At 41.4% G+C, this 26,027-nt stretch overlaps 1 protein-coding gene across 1 annotated transcript in view; it reads right to left on the bottom strand.

Moving 5' to 3' along the window:
* Positions 1-1,651: 1,651 nt before the first annotated feature.
* LOC103075017 (zinc finger protein 432-like) overlaps positions 1,652-26,027 on the bottom strand; it is a 45,722-nt gene continuing 21,346 nt past the window's right edge. Inside the window, 10 exon segments of the mRNA XM_082931301.1 lie at positions 1,652-1,851; positions 6,723-6,945; positions 6,948-6,992; positions 6,994-7,032; positions 7,117-8,774; positions 13,134-13,229; positions 14,951-15,077; positions 18,249-18,321; positions 22,028-22,206; positions 22,564-22,774. Coding sequence (XP_082787427.1) covers positions 1,652-1,851; positions 6,723-6,945; positions 6,948-6,992; positions 6,994-7,032; positions 7,117-8,774; positions 13,134-13,229; positions 14,951-15,077; positions 18,249-18,321; positions 22,028-22,206; positions 22,564-22,774 — 2,851 coding nt within the window.

Below are 26,027 nucleotides of genomic sequence, written 5' to 3'. Positions count from 1 at the left end.
ACAAAAAAAAAAAAAAAAAAAAAAAAGACTTCCTTTTCTACAGCACAAAAAAACAAAACAAAAAAGCCCACCAATTGAAATTGCAAAACAGGTCAAGGAAAAGAGTTTACCAAGAAATAAAGGGAGCCAGAAATCTCTGGGACAAAACAAAAAAGGTACCATAAATTTTTAAGTGGAGTGGTAGAATCAGAAAGTCAAAATGGGTTACTGAAATTATAATTGAATACTTTTAAATACTGTATGTCAATACTACTTATATTAATGAATACATTTGATTCCAGACACCATACCACTTGTTCACCAACGTGTGTTGATACTATTTAAACAATTTTTATCTTTTAAAATTTATTTATTTATTTATTTTTGGCTGTATTGGGTTCTCGTTGCGGCGCGGGCTTTCTCTAGTTGCAGCGAGCGGGGTGTGGTGCGAGGGCTTCTCATTGCAATGGTTCTCTTGTTGCAGAGCACGGGCTCTAGGCACCAGGGCTTCAGTAGTTGTGGCACGCAGGCTCAGTAGTTGCAGCTCTCTGGCTCTAGAGCACAGGCTCAGTAGTTGTGGCGCAGGGGGTTAGTTGCTCCGCGGCATGTGGGATCTTCCCGGACCAGGGCTTGAACCCATGTTCCCTAAGTTGGCAGGCGGATTCTTAACCACTGCGCTACCAGGGAAGTCCCTGAAACTATTTTTAAAAAGTATAAATATCTCAAATGCAAATATGTTGAGATCGGAGAAATTGATACAATCAACTGTCCTTATGTTTATACAGATTATCCCAGATGTAAAAAAACCCCAAACATTAAAAAAAAAGTTCTCACTGCGGAACAGAACATACAGTAAAGGAAATGCTTTTACTTAAGAATGACCCTAAACGCAAATATCCAAAAGAAGTATAGTAAACTTGGAGACAAGAAGAACGAAAACTACATTAAATTTCATTAAAAATAGTAAACTTAGCACTAGATCACTCCGAACCACATTGAATTTTGTGAGGACAGCGAGAAGAGTGGTGACCGGGGGAGACAAAGTTGTTAGTAAGGTCCGTCAGGACAGACTAGAAGGAGTGAACTGTGCTTGGATTAACTGGGGGAATGCAGCCTACAAGTCTGTTTCTGGCGTTCAAGGTTTGACCCTGAACCTCCTCAAATACTGAGAGCCCCCACCAGGCGTCTCTATGACTGAGTCCTATATTAAATGCCAGTCTAAACTCCAAACATGCCCAAGAAACCAACAGGGACATCTCCCCAACCCGGGCCTCTCTAACACTGAGTCCCAGGTTAAATCGCGAACCCGGACAAGACACCGCGTTCACCGATACAAACTTTCCACCACGGCTCTCAACCCCTGAGTCCTACAAGCAGAGTGATCCAAGTGGACTCCAAACTCTGACAGAGTCGGACTTTCGGTCGATGATTTCTTCAGATTCTTAATCACTGACTGCCAAAAGCCCCATCACTAACGTCCAGACGTCTCTGGGAATGATTCTAAATAAAATCCCAACTAAGGTCCTTCACACGCGCTCACGTTTCACAGTCCCAAGAGGCCGTGAATCCAAGCCCACAACCCGACTCACCTGATCCCAAACCCCTCCAGACACCACTGGCAGCGACAAAAGGCTGAGCCCACCTGCTATTCGGATGCCCTCCTGAGCGGCCCCTAGGAACGCAGACCGGCTAGGACCAGGCAATCTGGCAAGGACCTTGGAGCGCTGCCGGATTTCCGAATTCCGACCGCGCGCTCCGCTCTATGACGTAGCATGGCCCCGCCCACCTCGGCGTTTCCGACGGGCGGGGGCCATAACGGCTGTAGGAAGACATCGGAATCATTCCTGGCCCTCTCAATGCTTTTATCAATACCTGCCGGTATTGATATTGCGAGGGATGGTCAACAATGCTGTGCTAACTGCGTACGATTTCAGAGACCGATGCCTATCCAAGGCCAACGTGGCGCGTTCAGCCGGCTGCGGAACAAAGAAAGATGGCGGCTCCCTTCGTGCACTTTAGAGCAGATTCGTTACTCTGGAGCGCCATGGGCGCGGCCATCTTAGAAGAAGGCAGGTGTCCCTATGGCCGAAAAAGGCTTAGACCCCCGGTTGCTTGGGAAGATTAAAAAAGGTAGAAGTCGTTTCCCTGGTGGCGCAGTGGTTGAGAGTGCGCCTGCCGATACAGGGCACACGGGTTCGTGCCCCGGTCCGGGAAGATCCCTACATGTCGCGGAGCGGCTGGGCCCGTGAGCCATGGCCGCTGAGTCTGGGCGTCTAGAGCCTGTGCTCTGCAACGGGAGAGCCAAAACAGTGAGGCCCGCGTACCGAAAAAAAAAAAAAAAAAAAAAAAAAAAGGTAGAAGTCGAGACATCGCTGGAGAAGCGGGGCCCACGGAATTGACAAAAGCAGTGGTCACTTAATATCTTAGGTTTGTGGAGAGAGCGGTTGTACGTGGAGTGGGTAAGGCCTTTGTAGTCTAGAAGGAATTAAGACAGCCTTTGTATAGGCGTAGCCAATAAGGCAGAGTTCGATAAAAATGCTAATACCTGCGTGGGATCGATACATAGCAACCTCTAGTGGGTAAGGGGATGAAGTGAAGGTGCAAATGAGTGAACTACATGTTTCCTTCCAAAAATAAATGGTGACAGTGGGACATTTGAGAATATAGAATTATGAGGTAATGCAATTATCATACTTGGCATAGCTCACAAATTAAAAAAAAGAGCACACTTTAAAATGTTTTTATGCAGGTGTGGGAGGTTTAATTGTAGAGGCTTTAAGTTGAAGAGGACTATTAGAAGGCAACCTGGATCCAATTTAAATTGTTCATTCTCTTTGACCCAGCAATTATATTCCACCCATTTGGTGAAAGTTTTAATATTAACCACAGAGGCTTTTGTAATAAAAAAGAAAAACCTAAATGTACAATGATAAATGAATACTTTGGTAAATTATGGAGCATCCACTCAACAGTATATAACAATGAAAGATTGTCAGTATAAATAAGGAAAGGTAAATATTCTTCAGAGGATAAAACGCATCTGCAGGATAGTACATATATTATGATCCTTTTATGGGAACAAACCATAAGTGTTTGTCTTTTTGAAAATTGCGATTAGTTAAATAAAATATTTAGCTTGGATTACTTTAGGGTTTTTACTTATGGGTAGAGCATATCAGAAGTTTTCACATTCCCAATTTTTGCAATTCTCCATTGTTAACATATCTTTGTATAATAATTATGTATTACTTTAGTATTATAAAAATGTCGATTTTAGAAAAGTTTTAGAAGAATACTGAATGATGTAGATGTTCATAATATAGTAAACATAAAGAGACTAGTCTCATTTTTCTTTTGTAAAAATATACTTACATGCATTTGAAATTTGGAGAATATATTGTTAACAGTATTTGGCTCTTAGGTACAATATGGGTGATTTAAAATTTCTGTATTGTTTATATATGTTTTCTAATTTCTATACATTAAGAATTGTTTTCATAATTTCTTAATAATATTACATTCCCTTCAGGGATTAAATTTTAGCCGCATTCACCTGAGATGTCAAGCTCTGAAAGTAGAGTTACACATGTGGTCCAGAGAACTCAGGGTAGCCTGGGCAGCCCATTCTGGGATCCTGACTGATCACTTTCAGGAATGAGCTGCTCTGACCTTGCCATGGCAGCATGTGTCAGTTCACAGAAGGACAAGATACTAGCATCTGAGGGCCTGGTTGCTGGGGCCCTCATGTCTAATTCTTTGCTGTAGAATATCTGCCCAGAATCCATCCTGTGACAGTGTGGGGTGGGGCTGGGAGCACTAACCCAGGAATTAGGGCAGAGATGTTCAAATTTAAATATAGATCAAGTAAATAAATAAATATAGATCAGAAAGCTCATTTTATAAACACAGAGCCCTGGGTCCCAGTCCCACAGGTTCTGGCTTAGGTCGTGGTGTGAGGCAGGAAGCCCAGAGAAAACACTTGGAAACAGGTCTGGAGTGTTCTTGGCTCATAAATATTATGCTGGCTGGCTCCCCTCAGTACACTTAGGTATTGTTTCAAATTACATTTGTGCAGAATAGCCTTCCTTGGAAACCCTTTCTAAAATAGCTCCTCCATTACAGCCTATATACTAGGCTTAATATTTCTCCACAGCATTTAACAGAACTGAAATTCTGATGTGTATTTATTTTACTCAGTCGCCTTCACTAGACTGTATGTTCCATGAAGGCCATGGCTTTGCCTGTTTTGTTCACTGATGTGTCTCCAGTGACAAAAACAGTGCCTGGCACAGTCTAGATGCTCAAAAAATATTTTTAAAGGAATGAATTACTCAACATAGAATTGGTATAGTATTCAACATAGATTGAATACTGCCACAGTACTGTCTGGTAGATGTCCTTTTTCTCCCCCCTCCCCAAAAGCAGGACTCACCATTTGTAAACTGAACTAAATATCCTTATTATATCAAAGAAATAACTCTGGATAGAGACAAGAGAAGAAGAGCCCTACTGCTAGGAAAACTAAGAATTTGTTGCCAGTAGACCTTCTCAAAAAGAATTGATAAAGGAGACTGACAAAAAAGAAATAACAGAAGGAAACATATGAAACATATGACATCAGGAATGAAGAAAAAGGAATGGAAAGGGTGAATATATCATCAAATATAATAGGCTATTCTCCTTTTGAGTTTTAAAAATTATGTTGGATGGTTGAAAGCAAACATGACAAGTTTACCCGATATGGTTCTCAATTTGTATATAAGTGTGGAATATCATTTGCTGTTAGGGAATTGTAAAGTAAGGCCATCATTATACACTACCACACCCCTGATAGGATGGCTGGAATCAAATATGACAGTGCCAAGTGCTAGAAAAGACATGAAACAGCCGGAGCATTCATACACTGCTGGTGGGAATGTAAATTAGTACAGCCACTCTGGAAAAGTTGGCAGTTTCTGACAAAGTTAAACACAAGCGTAACATATACATATGACTCCCGGGTATTTATCCCAAAGAAACAAATTCTTATGTTCACATAAAATTGGTTACACAGATGTTCATAGATTTTTATTCAAAACAGTGAAACACCGGAAACAACCCAGACATCCGTCAACAGCGAACAGATAAACAAACCCATGGTACACCCATACAAAAGATTACTAGTCAGTAACAAAAAGTAAAACTACTTATACACCCAACAAATTGGATGGATCTTATGGGCAATTTGCTGAGGGAAATAAAGCCTATCTCAAAGGATACACACTGTATGATTCCACTTTAATAGCATTCTTAAAATAGCAGAGTTGGAGTGATGGAGTGTGATCAGTGGTCAGCATGGGTCAGGGTTGGGGGAGAGTGTAGCGGGAGGATGTTGTGTTGGCACAATGCCACATCCCGATTGTGGTGGGGTTTACAGAAATTTATAATGAGATAAAATTTCTTAGAACTCTATATATCAAAAAACAAAACAAAAAAAACTCATACAAATTAGTGCATGCAAAAACTATTGAAATCCAAATAAGGTCTATAGTTTACTTAACAGTATTGTACCAATGTCATTTTATTGGTTTTGATGATGTATTATGGTTATGGAAGATAATATCACTGAAGAAGCTGAGTAAGGGTATTCTGGAACTTTGTATATTTTGTAATTTCTTGTAAGTCTAAAACTATTTCAAAACAAAATTTAGAAAAATCATTTTTAAGGTGTTTTTGTAAACTACTTAATGCTACTTATAAACTTGGATAAATACATCTAAACATGTTGAATTACATATATGAATATATTCCTTTTCCTTTTGAAATACATAGACTGAAAGAGATGAATTTAGAGCCTAAGAAATGCAAGAGCGAATCATATAATGATATGAGGTGGGCACAGAACACTCCTGCATTGTATATAACATTAAAATTTAATGTATATAACATTAAAACCCTAAACGCAAGGTGGGCTTGTGTTCAGAAGAGCCCACTTTAAAATTATGGAATTATTGATAATATGGTTCAAGGTATTGTGTCCCAAAATGGACATCAAGTGTACAATAAGTTTAGATTTCTGAGAGAAAACTCAAGTATACGTCATTTTCATGAGGGTTTTTTCCTTCAGTATTCTCTGATATTTTGCTAAAGTTACTCCACATTTAGTGGGTTCATAAACTATTCTATTTCTGTATGAATTCGTGAGAAGCGATGAGGCAGAATGTATCACCAAAATCCTGCCATGTTCATTGTCATCTGAAAAATTTTCTCCAGCATGTATATGAGGCAACTATTGAGGTTTTATTTCTACTATCATCATATTGCTACTATGAATGAGCTCACTGGTGATCTGTTATGATCACTCATGAGATAGGGTTTTTATTCCCACAGATGGCTTTCCTAGTCTCTCCATTCATAAGATTTATCTTAGTATATACTTTTCAGACATATAATTACCTAGAAATGTTTCCTGAAGCTTTTTCTGCATTGTATCAGAGCTTTGTCCTACATGTTAATTTAGACATATAGTGTGAGGTAACTTATCACTGAAGGCACTAGCACATTCTCTGCATTCATTAAATTTCACTCCTATGAAAATTCCATAGTTTCCCAAGGGTGAAATCTAGCAACAGGCTAATCTACACTGACGACAGTCAAGTAGAGCACACTGATGTTTAATGAGTTCACTGAACTATCATGGTTTGTACCCTGAACAAGTTCACATATATATAATGAGTTCAGAGTCACTGCAAAGGATTATGTACCTTGACTTATACGTTTCTCGTGTGTATTAACAAGGCTTGACAAATGAGAGAAAGGTTACCCCCAATTGCTGAATCCACAGAGTCTCTCTCTTTTATGAGTTCTCTGATGTACAACGGGTGCTGAATTTGTGTTGAAGGCTTTCTCACATTAATTGCATACATACAGTTTGTCTCCTGTGTAAATTTTCTGGTGGGTAATGAAACCAATACCAATTATGAATAGGATTTTCCATAGTCAGTACATATAAAGGTAGTTTATCCTGTGTGAAACCCTCTGATGTTGGACAAGGCATATTTTCTTCCTGTAGGTGTGACTATATTCATTGCTTTGTTAAGATTTGTTTCCATTATGAGTTCTCTGATGTACAATGAGATTCCTCTTTGAGGAGAAGCCTTTTCCACATTCACTGCATACAAAAGGTTTCTCTCCTGTATGAGTTCGCTGATGAACGACTAGACGGCTTTTCATAGTGAAGCCTCTGCCACATTCATTGCAGGCATAAGGTTTCTCTCCAGTATGAATTTGCTGATGTAAAATGAGCTCTGTTTCCATGACAAAACCTTTTCCACATTCACTGCATATATAGGACTTCTCTCCCATATGAATTTGCTGGTGTATGATGAGATAGCGTTTCATTGTGAAGCCTTTTCCACACTCACTGCATGTAAAGGGTTTCTCTCCAGTATGAGTTCGCTGATGTACCACAAGATTGCTCTTAAAGGCAAACCCTTTTCCACATTTATTGCATATATAAGGCTTCTCTCCAGTGTGAGTTCGCTGATGTAACATCAGTCCGCTATTCACGATGAAGCCTTTCCCACATTCGCTGCATCTATAAGGTTTCTCACCCGTATGCGTTCGCTGATGCACAACAAGCCGACTCTTCAACGGGAAGCCTTTCCCACATTCACTGCAGATGTAGGGTTTCTCTCCAGTGTGAGTTCGTTGATGTATGATGAGCATGCTCTTCACAGTGAAGCCTTTTCCACATTCACCACATACGTAGGATTTCTCTACTGTATGATTTCTCTGATGTACAATCAGATTATTCTTCCTGGGAAAGCCTTTTCCACATTCATTGCACACATACGGCTTCTCTCCTGTATGAGTTCGCTGATGTTCAATCAGACGACTCTTCATGGTGAAACCTTTCCCACATTCATTGCATATGTAGGGTTTCTCTCCTGTATGGTTTCGTTGGTGTATGATGACATAGTGCTTTGTGGTAAAGCCTTTCCCACATTCACTGCAGATGTAGGGTTTCTCTCCTGTATGAGTTCGCTGGTGTATAGTAAGCATGCTCTTCCCAGTGAAGCCTTTTCCGCATTCATTACATACGTAGCATTTCTCTCCAGTATGATTTCGCTGATGTACAATGAGGTTACGCTTCCCTGGGAAGCCTTTTCCACAGTCACTGCATATGTAAGGTTTCTCTCCAGTGTGAGTTCGCTGGTGTTCGATCAGACGGCTTTTCATGGTGAAGACTTTTCCACAATCACCGCATATAAAGGATTTCTCTCTCTTGTGAATTCTCTGATGTTCATTGAGCCTGGATTTTCGGGAGAATACTTTTGCACACATACTGCATCCATAAGGTTTCTCTCCTGTATGAACTCTCTGATGGTCAGTGAGCTGAGACTTCTTAACAAAGGCTTTCCCACATTCACTGCATATGTGGGCTTTCTCTGTGTTGTGAGTTCCTTGGTGCTTAATGACTTGGGACTTACTACTGATGGATTTTGCACTTACAGGGCATTGAACTGGAGAATGAAATTCTTCATGCTTACCATGCAGAAATGATTTCCCATCTCCATTACATTTAGTAGAGTTCTTAATTTCATAGCTTTGGCCCTGCCTGACTAAACTTAAATGTGATTTCAAAGTTTTTATATAGAACTCAAACATATCATGATTTTGCCTGAAAGAGAAATGACTTTTGCTTTGAGGAACAGGATTTCCAAATGCATTATGTTCCTGGTATTGTTCTATACCTTTCAGCATTCTTTGATTTTCCCAGTCACCCTGAAGATGATTACCAACGTTGCCAGTTTCTAGGAAAGAAGAGAACAATGAGCCCTTTTTATTATTGTTTGGAATAAAATTGTTTTAAAAATCCCTTGGTTTTTAAAAAAAATGGCACTTTAGTGGCAACCCTATGATAACAGTATAAAAGAAACACCATGTATAAATGTTCCTTATTTCTTACACATGGTAAAAACACAGTAATATAAACGAACCAAAAGGAAAAAAAGTTAATGTACCAATAAGGTTAGGCAGTTGACTAATCTATGTAGACTTGGCTGCTCTCTAAATAGGAAATTGCAAAACATGCAGAGGTAGTAAAATACATGCAAATCTTTTTTTTTTTTTTTTTTTTTTTTTTTTTTTTTTTTTTGGCCTGTGCGGCTTGCAGGATCTTGGCTCCCTGAGTAGGGATTGAACTCAGGCCCACAGCAGTGAAAGCATGGAGTCTTAACCACTGGACCACCAGGGAACTGCCAAGCAAGTCACTGATAGCAGCAAATGAGAGGGTATGGAGGAACAGAACTTGAAAAGACACAAGACCACAGAGGTGGAAGAGATAACTGATCCAAAATGATGAGGGTTGCATTTGTTCACTCCAAAAGTATTTATTGAATGGCTCCCATGTGCAAGGCAGTGTGTTGGCATTTGGGATATATAAAATATGCCTTACTTACTTTCACTTCTCATAATTCCTGTTAGGGAAACCCAAATGAAAAAGAAGAAAAGAAAAAAAAAAAGTAGGGAGTTGGAGATTGCTAAATGTGGTTTGAAGGAGCAAAGGAGATGGTGGCAAGCAGAGGAAATGAGGATATGGTGAATACTTGCATAAAGAAAAGGCAAGGTTGGGGCTTCCCTGGCGGTCCAGTGGTTAAGACTCCAGACTTCCAGTGCTTCCACTGCAGGGGGTGTGGTTTCCATCCCTGGTAGGGGAACTAACATCCTGCATGGCACACAGCCAGAAAATTTTTTTAAATGTTAAAAAAAAAAGAAAGAAAGAAAAAGCAAGGTTAACTGATGGGGTCAGTGTGGAGAGTGGTCTTTGAAAGTGAGGAACCCAGGATTACTCTGCTAACTGTATGGCCTGAGCCAATGGTTTGGTAAAAGCATCTCCAGTTGTGATGAGGAAGAAGATTACTGAAATCCACATGTAGGAAAAAAAAGTGTGCATTGTGGAACCTAAACTTTGAGATGATATTAGATGTGTAGTAGAGAAATCAAGAAGCCAAGTGGAGGTATAAGTGGAGGAAACAATGTGGAAATAATATGTGCATACTATTCACGAAAAGAGGACTGGATGTGTTGGGAGGACATGTAGAATGAAAAATGATGACCATACAGAACCAACGTCTTAGACATTCCAACACTCAGGAGTTTGGGGATTCTTTAAGCCCACTTAGAGGATCCAAATTCTGACTACAGAAATCAGGGAAATATGCATACTGAGGTGTATAGAATAAACGTATTTGTAACCTGGCAAGTAACTGTAAAGGACTGTAAACTGAGATAATCTCTTGCATTGTAATCCTGTTCCTAAATTTGCTTCTGTAGACCACCATCAAACTAACTTTCCAAAAAGTTAGTATAATCAAAACTCTAACCTTTAGTCTATCTGTGTCACGTTATCCTATGTACCATTCATAGTGAAACAGGGCAACAATGACTGTTAGGAAATTTTGCAACTGGCCGTGTACCATGTAGTCATCTTCGGAAGCTAATGGAATATGGAAACTGTCGCCTTCTTCAATCACTTTCTGCATTCAGTAGAGAGGTCGTATCCAAATTTTTCCCATGTCAACGTCCCTAATAAACTCTTCACTTGCCACCAGCAGCATCTACTTCAGTAACTCTACATTTGCATCTAGGTTGGCAACAGGTTGTACTAAAGGACCAACTTCCTCCTTTAAGACCAGGTTGTGTCAGCTTTACCTTCAGGTTTTTTTTTTAAGAACATCTGACTGTTCCTTATTATTGCTATCCTACTGCCACCCAGGTAAAAGGTAAGACAGCCTAGAGCTATAAAAATACAAAACCTACCAACCCTCCACTATGCTACCTCAATTACTCACATAACAAATCCAAACAGTCATCCTGGCAAGAAAAGTGTACATCACCCTGAGTATTCCATGGATTCATGTTTCCACTCCACTCCTCCTCCTGAAGAGACCTTCTAACACTGGCTTTCATTTGCCTGACTTCAGGCCACTCTTTTGATAGTCAATCCCATGGGCTTGCACATTTCTTATTTCATGCCTTCATTCCTAACTCATGGCATCATCTTCCTAATTCAAAATGTAGATAAACCTTGTACATATCATGCTGTCATTCCCACTCTGACTGTATTACTATAAGCTCTATTTCCTCTGTTTTTCTAAAGGAATCCCTTTATTGTTCATTGGTAGAGTTACCTTCAGTGAAGACTGAACCTCATTCAAAGAGAGGTCTGGCCCTTGCCCTTGGCTATTGGGAGGTGATCTCTAGGCCCCTGGAATGTCCTGCCTGATAGTAGTATCTTTGTTTGCCTGGTGGCTTTGGCCACCAGACACTCTAACAATGTGATTTATGACATGGGCTTTGGGCCACACCATATCAGTTACAACCTTTGGAGGAAATGGAGACTATAGGTATTAGCCTGACTTCTGGAGGGGCCAAAGACATATTTCCATGTGGGAAATATGTGATTGAATCCCAATGAAAACTCTGGATACCAAAGGCTGAGCCTTTGGTTGGCAATACTCTGTGTATTATCACACATCATGGCTGGAAGGACATAATGCCGACCATGAGTCTGGAAGCACCACATTTGGACCCTTCCAAGAGTCCACATGACCCAAGAATTCCACTCCTAGATATATACCAAAGAAAAATGAAAACATATGTTCACAAAAAAGTTGTACATGAATGTTCATAGCAGCATAATTCAAAAAAGCCAAAAAGTGGATACCACCCAAATGTCCATCAATAGATAAATGAGTAAATAAAATGTGGTATATACATACAATGGAATATTATTTGGCAATAAAAAGGAATGAATTACAGATACATGTTAGAACTTCTATGGAAGAATTTCAAAAACATTATGATAAATGAAAGAAGTCTTTCACAATAGACCACATAGTTTATGATTCTATTTATATTAAATATCCAGAACAGGCAAATCTACAGAGATAGAAAGTAGATTAGTGCTTGCCTAGGGCTGAAGGCTTAGGAGGAAACTTTTATAAAATGATGAAAATCTTCCAAAGTTGCTGTTGGTAATGGTTACATAACTCTCTTAATATACTACAAAACAATGAATTGTATGCTTTAAGCTGGCAAATTGTAGCATATGTGAATTATCTCAGTAAAGCTGTTAAAAAAAAACAAGAATATAATGGGAAAAACAAATGATTTAGGGAAATGAATACAGTGCTAACACCTAAGATGAGCCAAAGGAAAATCAGAAATAGCAAATGTATGAAGGAAGTAAACTGAAGGAGACATAAGCTGCGACTTAGGCAGAACTGATGTAGATGTAAAACAGTCTTTTCTAGTTAAAACAGTCAACAGCAGAGACCTCTAAGATGAGAACTCCATAGGCAGAGAATAACATTCAAGATAATACCAGCATGGACAGGGTAAGATGTGCAATATTAAAAGAGAATCTAACATTAAAATAGGATGGTGGAAAGGGCTTTTTTGTGGAGAGAAGGTGATTCCTATGCCTCATACAGGAACTCAGGAATCTTAGGCCAGTAAAAGATCTAGAACATCTAGAACTCAAAGTATAGAAAATATAGACAATAGTAAGGGAGATGGCAATTTGGAGAAAACAGATAGAAAACAGATAGAGCTTAATTCATGAGACTGAAGGAAAATTTTGAGAAAATGGAAAGCAATACCTTTGAAGAACCTCAGAATGGTGGTGGGGGGCAGTGCGGTGGAAAAACTAAGGAGCTGGCTTGATGCACAGTCATAGACTAGGTTACTGTGAGGGCACAAAATACAAGGTGCAGTTGGATGTCAGGAAGGGAAGTCTGTCTTTCTCAGTGGGGCAGGAGAGTGCAGTAGTCAGAAAACAGTGATGAATTCAAAGATCTCTCCTTGGAGCGAGGCCTGGAATTTCATAGCCAGGGAGGTGGAAGGGATTTGTGACAGGGTTCAAAGGAGAGGGTTACAGAATCCAAGGAAGAAGAAAACGAGGCAAACAAACAAAAATCAAGATGTAAAATAAAATCAGCAAGGAACAGATCTCAGAAGAGAAAAAAGGGTTATACTTACCTCTCAAGACCTAAAAGTTCTTTTATGGGGAAAGAGATACACGGAGGCACGGTATCCTCAGACGCCCTCCAGCCTTCTCGCACTGACTGACTATGATGTCTGCAGTTACCCAGCTGATCCTCACTCACCTGGACAGGTTTGACTGTGGATTTCATCTTCTATTGTCCACGGTTCTTCCCCTCGTTCCAACTTGGACATTGCATCTGGTTTGCTGACCCGATACCCTGTTCATGGGAAACGATAGAAGACTGAGACTCACTGAACTGGGCTGGGGTCTGTGGGGACGGGAGAATGTTACATTTGAGGGACCGTTTTTCACATCAGCCAAGCGGAGGCTTTTCACTCAGGAGAGACTCATGGGATATTGTGATATAATAAGATATATTTGGTCTCTGCCCCCAGTTCCTGGCACAGAGCTTCTAAAGCCCTTGTGGGGACTTCCCTGGTGGTCCAGTGGTTAAGACTCTGTGCTTCCACTGCAGGGGGTGTGGGTTTGATCCCTGGTCAGGGAACTAAGATGGCGTGTGGCACAACCAAAAAATAAAAATAGGGACTTCCCTGGTGGCACAGTGGTTAAGAATCCACCTGCCAATGCAGGGGACACGGGTTCGAGCCCTGGTCCTGGAAGATCTCACATGCTGTGGAGCAACTAAGCCCACGTACCACAACCACTGAGCCTGTGCTCTAGAGCCCATGAGCCACAACCACAGAGCCCGCAAGCCACAACTACGGAAGCCCATGTGCCCTAGAGCACACGTGCAGCAACTACTAAGCCCGCGTGCCTAGAGCCCGTGCTCCAAAACAAGAGAAGCCACCACAATGAGAAACCCACGCACCGCAACAAAGAGTAGCCCCCGCTTGCCGCAACTAGAGAAAAGCCCGCATGCAGCAACAAAGACCCAACGCAAACAAAAATAAATAAAATTTTAAAATAAATAAATAAATAATAAAAATAAAATAAAGCCCTTGTAATTTCCTATGTGACGGGCTGGCAGGAACCTCTTCTGTTACAGAATTTGGTTTAAGTTCCAGTTCCTGACACAAGAACTTCTAGCACCTTTGGGGTCCAGAGTGATGGGTGTCTTCTGTGTGCTAATGAGATGACTGGTAGCTGGGGGTCCCTAGAGAGCTTCAGGGTGGAGGCTGGCTGTCAGAAAGACCAAGCCATGAGTAGAAGGTTGGAAATTTCAGCTCTAACTCCCTAACCCCTCCATGGGGAGGGAAGGGGCTGGAGACTGAGTTAATCACCCATGGCAAATGACTTAAGAAATCACGCTTACACAATGAAATCGCCAAAAAACTCCTAAAAAACCAGGTTGGGGGAGCTTCCGGGTTGGTGATCACATCAAAGGTGACACACTTGGAGCAGGCATGGAAGGCCCACACTCCTTCCCCCATACCTCACCCTGGGCATCTCTTCCATTTGGCTATTATCCTTTATAATAAACTGGTAATGGTAAGTAAAGTGCTTTCCTGAGTTCTGTGAACCGTTCTAGCAAATTACCAAACCTGAGGGATAGAGAGTGGGAATGCCCAATTTAAGGTCAAGTCAGACAGAAGTGTGGGTACCCCGGGTACCCAATCCATTCGACTAGTGCCTGAAGTGAGGGCAGTCCTGTGGGACTGAGTCTGTAAGCCTGTGGGATCTGAGGTTGACTCTGGGTGGTTAGTGTCAGAAAAGGATTGAGTTTCGGGACACCCAGTCCAAATCTGGAGAGTAGGAGAATTGGTTTTGGGGACAGAAAAAACCCCACACACTTGGTGTCAGCTGTGTTGGTAGTAAAAACAACTCATGGCACATTGTATATACCCTTTTATCAGGAGCCAGAGGAGGCACTGAGAATTTGCCATTAGGGCACTGTAGTGACTTCCAAGTGTAAGCAGCTGAGGAAGGAAAGGCCACTGACTGGAGACCCTCTGAGGGACCCAGGGGAACCGTCCTCACCCACGGACAGCAGGTTGCTATAGTTCTCCAGCATCACGTCCCGGTACAGGTCCTTCTGAGGAGGGGCCAGGAGCTGCCACTCCTCCCACGTGAAGTCCACGGCCACATCCTTGAATGACAGGGTTTCCTGTAATAATAGAGTCCTGTTTAATGCGAGTGTTTCTCTTTGACTGACTCATAAGGAATATAAAGGAAGCTGTCCTGCTCATATTTCTATGATTTTGACACCAATTCCGATGTGTTTTTTTAAACACATCACCAAGCAATTCTCTGACACCAGCTGTGTGTCCTACAATTCAATTCTGACATGATCGACCTAAAGAGAGCATCACATGCCACAGGGTAAGAGCCCAGTTCCATGAGACCCCACCTCCACCCCACTCCAGATGCCAAATGCAAGTCCAGGTTGCCACCTGTGCTCCTGACTAATCAGCTACAGATTGGAGGTTCTAGTGACCCCCTCATTGGGTTTGATTAATTTGCTGGAGCAGCCCAGAGAGCTTGGGAAAACAGTTTACTTACTGTTCACCAGTTTATTATAAAAGCATATGATAAAGGATACAGATTTCATCCAGATGCAAGAGCTGCTCATGGCAAGGTATGTGGAAAGGAGCTTGGAGCTTCCGTGCCCTCTCCTGGTGCCCCTCCAGCACCTCCATGTGTTCACCAGCCCAGAAGCTCTCTAAACCCCATACCTTTGGGATTTTTATGGAGGCTTCATCACGTAGGGATGATTGATCATTAACTCTATTTCTAGCCCCTCCCTCTTCTGTGGATAATGGGGAATGAGATGGAAGGTTCCAAGCTTCTGATCATGGCTTGGCCTTTCTGGTAACCAGGTCTCATTCAGGAGCCCTTCGAGTGTTGCCTCATTAGAAAGAAAGGCACTCCTATCACCCAGGAAATTCCAAGGGATTTAGAAACTCTGTATCAGAAACCAGGATCAAAGACCAAATTTTACAACAAAATATGCTCTTAGTACTCTTTTTAAAAAAAATTTATTGAAACATAGTTGATTTACAATGTCATGTTAATTTCTGCTGTACAGCAAAGTGATTCAGTTATATATATATTCTTTTGCATATTCTTTTCCATTATGGTTTATCACAGGATACTGAATATAGTTCCCTGTGCTACACAGTAGGACCTTGTTGTTTATCCATTCTAAATAGAATAGTTTGCATCCGCTAATCCCACACTCCTACTCCATCATCCCCAGTCCCCCTTGGAAACCATAAGTCTGTTCTCTATGTCTGTGATTCTGTTTCTGTTTTGTAGAGAAGTTCACTTGTGTCATATTTTAGATTCCACATATAAATGAAGTTGTATGGGAGCTCGTAGTACCCTTATTATTTAGGAAATTACAAGGATTTTAGGGGCTCTGTGCTAGGAATTGGGGTCAAAGACCAGAAGATTCTCAGAGCACCCCTATTTAAAAGGGAGCTTTATGTCAGGAACTAGAGGCAGAGACCAATGTGTATATTTCTTATTATTTCACAAAAGGCTAACATCATATTAGATACACTGAAAATATAACGAGTGAACTGGAATATGCATTTGAAAAAATAACTAAAGATGAAGCAGACACAGAAAGAGACAGAAAATATAAAGGAGAGTTTACTAAATATGGAGAATACAGTGAGGTCTAACATAGGCCTCTATGTAGTTTTTGAAAGAGATTATAGAGAAACAGAGAAGCGATATGAAGATCTCAGGAATTAAGAAAATTTTAGAATTGGTTAAACATCCTATAAGTCAGACTTAGCCAGCCAGCAAAGCCAGGCAGGAAATCTGCTTCTAGATGAGTGAGACTGAAACTATAGAACATCACTTGCAAAAGTCAGATTCGGAAACCAACCAGAAAGAAAAGACTCGGGCTTCCCTGGTGGCCCAGTGGTTAAGAATCCGCCTGCCAATGCAGGGGACACGGGTTCAAATCCTGGTCCAGGAAGATCCCACATGCCGTGGAGCAACTAAGCCCGTGTGCCACAACTACTGAGCCTGAGCTCTACAGCCCTCGAGCCACAACTACTGAGCCCACGTGCTACACCTACTGAAGACTGCATGCCTAGAGCCTGTGCTCCACAACAAGAGAAGCCACTGCAATGAGAAGCCTGCGTGCCGCAATGAAGAGAAGCCCCCACTCGCCACAACTAGAGAAAGCCCGTGCGCAGCAACAAAGACCCGATGCAGCCAAAAATAAATAAATTAAATAATTTTTTAAAAAAAGAAGTGATGAGGAAAGGATTAAAAAAAAGAAAGAAAGAAAAGACTCATTACCATCAAAAGAAAGACAAAATTGATGAAATGAAAACAACAGAAGCCAGAAAAATGTTGTGATGAATATATATTTGGTCTTTGTCCCTGGTTCCTGGAACACAGTTCCAAAAAACCGTGGGCTCTCTAGGATGATAAAAGTATCTTTTGTGTGCTCATGAGATGACTGGTGCCTGGTCCCCAGAAAGACCCCCAACCTCCAGGGAGGGAACTGGCATTGGGGGTTGAGTTCAGTCCCCAATAGCCAGTGATTTAATCAATATGTGCCTACATCAAAAAACCACCATAAAAACCCCTAAAACATCAGGTTCAGAGAGCTTCCAGGTTGGTGAACACATAGAGGTGCTGGCGGGGTGGTGCTCCCAGGGAGGAACTTCCGCCCCCCTTCCCCCATACCTCGCGCTATGCATCTCTTCCATCTGGCTATTCCTGAGTTGTAGCTTTTAGAATAAACCAGTGAACGTACGTAAAGAGCTTTCCTGAGTTCTGTGAGTCATTCTAGTGAATTACCAAACCTAAGCAGGGTGTTGTTGGTACCCCCGGATTTAGGGCTCATCATCAGAAGCTTAGGTAACAGGCTGAGACTCTTGACAGGCACCTAAAGTGGGGGCAGTCTTGTGGGACTGAGCTCTTACCTTGTGGGATCTGACGCTAACTCCAGGTAGTTAGTGGCAGGATTGAGTTGAATTGTAGGACACCCCGTTGGTGTCTGGAGAGTCACAGAATTAGGAGGTGTGAGGAAAATACCCCTACATTTGGTGTTAGAAGTGCTCTGGATAACAACATTTCAGCAGTGTGGAATGTCTTCAATGTCCTGATCCTGTGGCCATGCAGCCTAGGCCAAAATGCCACCAGGGAATGAAATGAGACCTGCTTGTCAACTGAGCTGCCAGATGAGGGGAAATCTGATGGGATAATCTATCCCTGTGTTCTTGCAAAGATTACATCATAGAGAAGAGAGTTACCTGGTTGAGCAAATTCTTTTCTTTTTCTTTTTTAAAAGAGGCAGCAAATTCTTAACACTTGATTTTACCACCTTCTAAATTTTTTCACGTGAGATATAGATCCATTTGGAAAAACAAAAACTTAGGTTCCTACCTAATTTCATACTCAAAAATAGTTTGTCTCCTGTTTAGAGTCCTAGCCATAAAACAAAAGAATCTGTGAAAGGAATAGAGACAAATATGAATTATGTTCATGTCACAAACCAAAAACCATAAAAGAAAATAAGTAGCAAACTTTATAAGAGGAAAAATTAAAATGTCTGCATTGAAAAAGTTACCGTGGATAAAGCTGAAAGAAAAGTGACAAGCTGGGAAAATATTTTTGATAAACAAAAGAAAGAATCAATATGTAGTGGATAGGCATGACTCCTATTAATCAGTAAGAAAAAAAATCATTTTGTTAATGTAAAAATGATAAGGACAGGCATATCACAAGAGAAAAAGAATCCAACTGGCCAATAAATATACAAGACGGATTTCAACCTTACCTATGATGAGGTAAATGCAAAATAAGGTAAAAGAATAAACATTGGACCATTCAGATTGATGAAATTATACAATTTGATAATGTCCTATTATTAAGTACTGGCAAAGATTTAAGGCATGGGTGATCTCACACATCACTTACTATGTAGCAGGCATGAAAAGGAGCAGGACCCTATGGGGCCTCCCCAGGACAGATAGACACACACACACACACACACACACACACACCACACCACCATGTCCTCAGTCTGCCTTTTGTCTGCAGAAAAACTTTAAAGAATACATTTAATCAGAGAAGTGAGAAAATGCAGACACAAAGGAAAACAGTCCAACAAGACCAAATAATAATAGTTTAGTCATTAAACAAAGTCAAGGACCTTTAGTTCCTCTTCCAGGGCTATAGATAATATTCTAAGCCATATCCTTTGAGCTGTTTTGTAGATACTGAAACCCTCACCAGTTGGAAGAAGTTAACTACATGATGACCAGACTGTAGCCATGACATAAGCTGCCAAAATTCCAAGAATTGGCTTCAAGGAAATGGGAACAAACCAACCGTGGAACTAAAGATTAACTGTGCTCAACACAATCAAGATGACACTGATCAGACCATGGCATTACCGATTTCAAGATGACTGCCAGAGTTGACTATGCTGTTTCTGCATGTAGCCCCCTCCCTCTGCCTATACATCCCTGAAACTCCCCTTTAAAAGCTCTGGCCCACTGACTGGCAGTGGGGAGTTGGCCTCTGGACATGAGTCCACCCTCTTTCCCCAGTTGCCAGCCTCTGGAATAAAACAAACTTTCCTTTCCACCAACCTTGCCTCTCGAGTTATTGGCTTTCAAGCAGCGAGCAGCCAGACCTGACTTTTGGTAACAGACACTCATCTAAATGATTTACATAGTTTGACTCATTTCTTTAAGTACAATTATAGACGAATGGAATTTTATACAGCTAATATTCACAAAACAACTGCAGTCATTATTCTATTAGATGCTTAAATTATACTATCTCAGGCCAAAGGAATGTTCTTTAGAATATAATTCCACTGATGCACAAAGCAGACAGACGTATTTATGTACACAGATATGTACATGAACCCACATGCATTTATAAATAGGCACACATCTACAGGCGCACACACAGAGTCAGTAACAGTTACACATTATGTTCCAACACTAGTCATTTACTAGGAATCATATAAACACTATGTTCTTGATCCTACTTTGCCATGGCGTTGGAGTTTGTCTACAAAATTTATTTCTCTCTGGATACTGAACTGATTTTTTTTTTTTACAGGCCTCTACAAATCCATTAAGGAATAAAGGAGAGAATAAAACAAGACATGAGTCACCTGGGCCTGGATCATCTTCTTCTGTTCTCTGAAAATAGCTGGCAATGCAGAGGCTCTGTCTTTGTCTCTTCTGGATATACCAAAATTTCTAGTTAGATATAACAGTCGCCAAAGTATCCCCAGAAATAACAATATCTAGGTCCTGGAAACTCCTCTTTCTTCATTCATATCTTGTCTCTTGTTAGCACCTGTGGGTTGAAAAGCAAAATTACTTCTGGAATTGTATTCCTTCTTCCTGTGCACTCACCTTAACACGTGGTCCCCAATATTTCTGTCTCTTCATTTGATTCCCCAGATAATTTCACACCTTGGGCCAATGAAACCTAACTCCCTGAATATATGGAAGTAGCATGAATTTGAAAGGGAAAGTGGCAAAGGAGAATCATCACAGTACTATATTTCAGTGGCAGGTAATTTTCAGACAATTATAGAAATGAGGCCATCTGGGCAGTGAGAAACTGTAAATTTTTCCTTTAAACTTTGATGCCCTCAAGCCTCTTTAAAAGTCTTCAAAATGGGGACTTCCCTGGTGGTGCAGTGGTTGAGAGTCCGCCTGCCGGTGCAGGGGACACGGGTTCGTGCCCCGGTCCCAGAAGATCCCACATGCCACGTCTCTAGCAGGATGTAACTTTGTTTTTGTAATGTTTTTGGAAGGTATTTTTAATTCCAATTCATTAAAGACTGCTGCCTTGCTCCAATTTGAATCTCTGTTGCCATAAGTTACACTAAGTGTGGGCAGGGGCATTGGAAGGGCCACCGGAATTTCATATCTTTAAATTTGTATCATTTTTCTTAAAGAGGAACACAAATGACAAAAGTTAATGGCATGGCCGCTGAGCCTGCGCGTCCGGAGCCTGTGCTCCGCAGCGGGAGAGGCCACAACAGTGAGAGGCCCGCGTTCCGCAAAAAAAAAAAAAGATCTTCATACCCCCTGTTTACATACACATTTTAATATGAGGGACAATGAACACATCAAAAAAAGAAAAGAGAGAAAAGGAATATAAGCCATAAATACAAATTTTAAAAACAATTCAAAAATATAAACACTGGGAAAGGAGCAGCCTTTAAATATTCACCTATAGAACCTGAAATGAAATATGCAGTCAACCTGCAGGAGGAATGATAAAAACAAAAATTAAAAGATTACTAAATTGAAATATGTTGAATTGTTCTTCCCCCAAACTTTCATTTCTTTGGGTTCAAAAGGAAGGGGTGCTGTAGGGAGCCAAAAGGGATTAGAAAATTTGTGGTGGGGCAGGGACTTGGACCTGAAGCTTTCAGGGAACGTTAACTAACGTTCACCAAGTCTGTTCCAGCAGCCAAAGTCTGGGCTCAACACACGCACCTACCAGGGCTCCTGAGCTTCCCGCCTTCTGCTGTCACACATCCCTGCACGAAAGACAGTGACCATTACCCCACCGGATTAATACCAAACCAGGTCAGATACACACGTACACTGACCTCCCTTAAAGGTTCCTAGACCTTTGAGCTCCAAATTATCCGAGAACCCGAACAAGTCTCCACATTCATTGACGAACCCCACGCCACCAGTTGTCAATCACCCCCGAAGACCTTAAACCCTGACCTCAGGACTCTCGGTAGTTGATCTGTTCAGACCTTTAATCGCTGACCACCAGAGCCCCCCATGTTTGACCCCAAAGACACCCCGATCATAGACATTATACTGACTCCTCCACGCTCCCTTCAAAAACAAAACCAAACCACCATCCATCCTTGCGCTACCTTCCCAGACTCAAAGGAGCCACAGCCCACCTAAAGACCGCCCCCATCCCCGCCTTTTTTACAGCCAGACCCACATACCCACCTGGTTCTCTCCTGAACCTGCAGCGACCTCTTCAGGGCCTAACTTTATCCCCCAAACTCCTTTTACTTCTGGTCCCCTCGCCCAGCCCCCTCTCCCGAGACCAACCGACAAGGGTCTGCGGCGTTTCTACCGCGTTTCTATGGTGAACGGATTGGGGGTTTCCGGCTTTTCCTTATGAGGTAATACGTCCGCGCCGCCACCACAGACTCGGCGCCCTGGGGTCGCCATCTTTGCGCACCTGACGTACAGAAGGCGTGGCGGCCGCTGAGAGACCACGGCTGAAAACTCTGTTTCCTGGTACCTCAGCCCCTTAAAGGAAAATGGGGAGATTTTAAGAAGCTCGAGCTCATACAAAGCAAACATGACGTGGGGGTAAATTCGTTTGAATGGACAGGGCCCGCTTGTGGACGGTGAACGGCGCAAATTTTTCAAAGGCCGGAGCCCATCAAGACCGAAAGGGCGCAGGAGTACATTCTGAGCGGCTGTTACGGCTGTGACGTCTCAGCTCCGTAGGAAATTAAAATTGCTTCTGGACACCTCGATAACTGGTTTAATTGCGAAAAGATTTAGAGGCCGTATGAAAACTTAAGAGTGCTTGGCAAAAAAAAAAACCCCTGGCGGCGCGCTGTAGCCGTTTCGGGTTTGCGCCGTTGGGCAGAGACGTACCGTGGACGCCGCCATCTTAGAGGAGATTTGGTGTCCGTACTGCGGGGCAAATGCTGTCTGCGGAGCTCGGCGTGGAACTGGCAGATGGAAGTGTTTGGGGAAGACCAAGGTTTGGAAAACTGACAGTACAGGGGATGCAGCGATCGCAAAGTGAGCGGAAACGGTGGACGTTGTCAGTCTCTTCCCAACCGTGCTCCTTACCCAGCCCATCCTGGGCAGCACTAGACCGCCTTCTGTCACTACAGATTAGTCTGCGTTCTTTTCATAAAATTAGTAGTGTCTGTGCTGGCTTCTTATCCATAGCACGACTGCTTTGAAATTCATCATTTTAAATATATATATATATATATATAATTTATTTATTTGGTTGCAGCTCACAGGTTCCTTAGTTGTGGCAGGCGGGCTCCTTAGTTGTGGCATGCGAACTCTTAGTTGTGACATGCATGTGGGATCTAGTTCCCTGACCAGGGATGGAACGCGGGCCCCTCGTATTGGGAGGGTGAAGTCTTATCCACTGTGCCACCAGGGAAGTCCTGAAATTTATCATTTTTAAAGTATCAATAGTTCGTTCCTTTTTTGTTGCTTTAGTATTCATTGTTGGATATTCCGAAATTTAATCATTCACCAGTTGGTGGACCTTTGCATTTTTTTACAGTTTTTTGGGTACTGCCAGTGGAACTTCTGTGAACATTTGTGTGCAAAAAATAAAATGACCTCAAAGAACTGGTTTTCCCACAGTCCTATGTGTCTTCATCAGGTCACCAAGAAGTCTTTGCCAGCCATTTACAGGCCTGCTACCCATTACTAGCCCTGCTCCAGCTCATACTCTCTTCCTCCTCTCACCCCAGCCCTGAGCTAGAACGCTTATTCACCCTGGGGAAACAGATCTTGAGAACACAGGCTGTGGCACAGATGCAAGGTTCACCTACTTTCTTCAATTACGTTCAACCCCATAGGACCTTGTAAGTCTCAGCACCTGATAAAAGTCATATAACGAAAGGTCAAAGCAGGAAGTCAGTTTCATTTTCTCTCACTGGACCATCATTACCATGCTGGCCCAATCTCTCACCTGAGATACTAGAATTGTCCCTGCTTATATCCTTGACCCATATGATCTCATCTTCATAGAACAGGCAAGGCGATCCTTGTAAAACGCAAATCAATCATGAAATTTTCCTGTTCTCAATTATCTAATGACTACATTACAGGATTGAATAAATATCAGATGGCCAAGTTTAGGTGCTTAAAAATATTATGTTGGAGTAAATTTACCCGATAATCCAGGGTTTGTGATGGAAATGTAGAGCTACTGCATAGCAAATTTCCATTTCTTGTTCTTTAAGCAGGACTCAAGGTTTTTTAGCAGGATATGTTTAATAGATCAAGGGAAAGACTCTGGATAAGAAGAGGGGATAAGAGCCCCGCTCATAAGAGTAAGAAGGAATGAAAAAGATAAGGAAAATCACATGTCTAATTGAACAGGTCACAGAGGGGATGGAATCTTTTTTTGGGGGGGGAGATGGAATCTTTGAAGTGATGGTAACTCTCAAAGGTGATAGGCCTGTGAACAAATAAATACAAGGTTTCTTCTCGAGTACATCCCAAGGGGATCTTACCTCTTTTCATCTCCTATACTTTGTTCCAATGTACAATGAAACTGACCTTCGGGATGAAACCATTTCCACAATCTACATATAGAGGGTTTCTCTCCAGTCTGAGTTTTCTGAGGTAAAATGAGATGTGATTCAATGAGGAAGGCTTTGCCAACATTTAGCATATACGTAAGGTTTCTCTCCTGTATGGATTTTCTGGTGTTCGGTGAGCCTGGACTTTGCGGTATGCCTTCCCACGTATGCTGCATCCATGGGGGGTCTCTCTCCCAGGTGAATTCTCTGATGTTTAGTGAGCCGAGACTTCCTGATGAAGGATTCCCCATATTCACTGCATACATGGGATTTCTCAACTCTGCGATCTCTCTGATGCTTAATGAACTGAGCCTTAGTGTTGCTGAGTTTTCCAATTTCAGGCAATTTTATTATGAATTTGCTCATGCTTTATAAAGAGAAAGGATTTCCCATCTCTGTTACACTCCACAGGGTTCTTTATTTCATAGCTTCTGTTCTGATTTTACTACATTTAAATTTGCAGAATTTCCATGATTTTGTCTTAAAGGAAAATGCTTTTGGGCTGGATGAACAGTATTTTCAAAGGCATGATGTTCGTGGCATTGTTCCATCCGCTTTAGGCATCTTTGGTTATGCAAGTGTTCCTGCAGTTGATCATCAACTTTCTTGACTTCTAGAAAAGATGAGAACGTGAATGCTTAGGTGTGGATCAGCGCTTTAGTGTTGGTTGCATGATCTCAGTACAAAAGAATCTTTAATAATGTTCCTTATAATCCTGTGATAAGCCATAATGTAAAAGAATATGAAAAAGAATGCATATATATGTATAACTGAATCACTTTGCTCTACAGCAGAAATTAACACAACATTGTAAATCAACTATACTTCAATAAAATAAAATGTTCCTTGTTTCTTAGACATTGGGAAAACCACAATACACAAAAATCAAGTCGCAAAAGCAGAAAGTGTACAAACAAGTTGAGGTAATTCACAATGAATAAATGTAGATCTGGCTGCTTTCTAAATACTGCCTTGAAAAATGTGCAAAGGTACTAAAAAAAACAAGAAAGTCACTGTTAGAAGAGAAAATAGAGGTGGTAGGAAAACCTGATCCAAAATTACAAGGGCTGGGACTTCCCTGGCTGTCCAGTAATTAAGACTCTGCGCTCCCAATGCAGGGGGCCGGGGTTGGATCCCTGGTCAGGGAACTACATCCTGCATGCCATAACTAAGAGCCCGCATGCTGCAACTAAAAGATTGCGCACTCGGCAATGAAGTTCCCATGTGCCACAACTAAGACCCGGCACAGCCAAATAAATAAATATTAAAAAAAAAAAAAAAAAGATTACAAGGGCTGCTTTCTTTCATTCAGCAAATCCTTGTTAAATGCCTATTATGTACTGGCCATAGTGCTGGTGTTGGGGACACACGAACATATTCTTTCTTCTCACTTGTGTTGACATCCTGGTTAGCAAAAATGAAATAATAAAAAATAAATAAATAGATAAATAATGGATGGACCTAAAGATTATCATATTAAGTGAAGCAAGTCAGAGATAGCTATCATATCACTTATATGAGGAATCTAAAAAAATGATACAAATGAACTTATTTACAAAACACAAATAGACTCACAGACATAGAAAACAAACTTATGGTTACCAGAGGGAAAAGCCAGAGGAGGGATAAATTAGAAATTTGGGGTTAACATATACACTACTATATATAAAATAAACAGCAAGGACCTACCGTACAGCACAGAGAATTATACTCAGCATCTTGTAATAACCTATAATGGAAAAGAACCTGAAAAAGAATATATATATATATATATATATA

The sequence above is a fragment of the Lipotes vexillifer genome, unplaced genomic scaffold (assembly GCF_000442215.2).
Source record: "Lipotes vexillifer unplaced genomic scaffold, Lipotes_vexillifer_v1.1 scaffold802, whole genome shotgun sequence".
NCBI classification, from domain to species: Eukaryota; Metazoa; Chordata; class Mammalia; order Artiodactyla; family Lipotidae; genus Lipotes; species Lipotes vexillifer.
The sequence above is the reverse complement of the archived record's forward strand: the minus strand, read 5'-3'. Positions and strand labels throughout refer to the sequence as shown.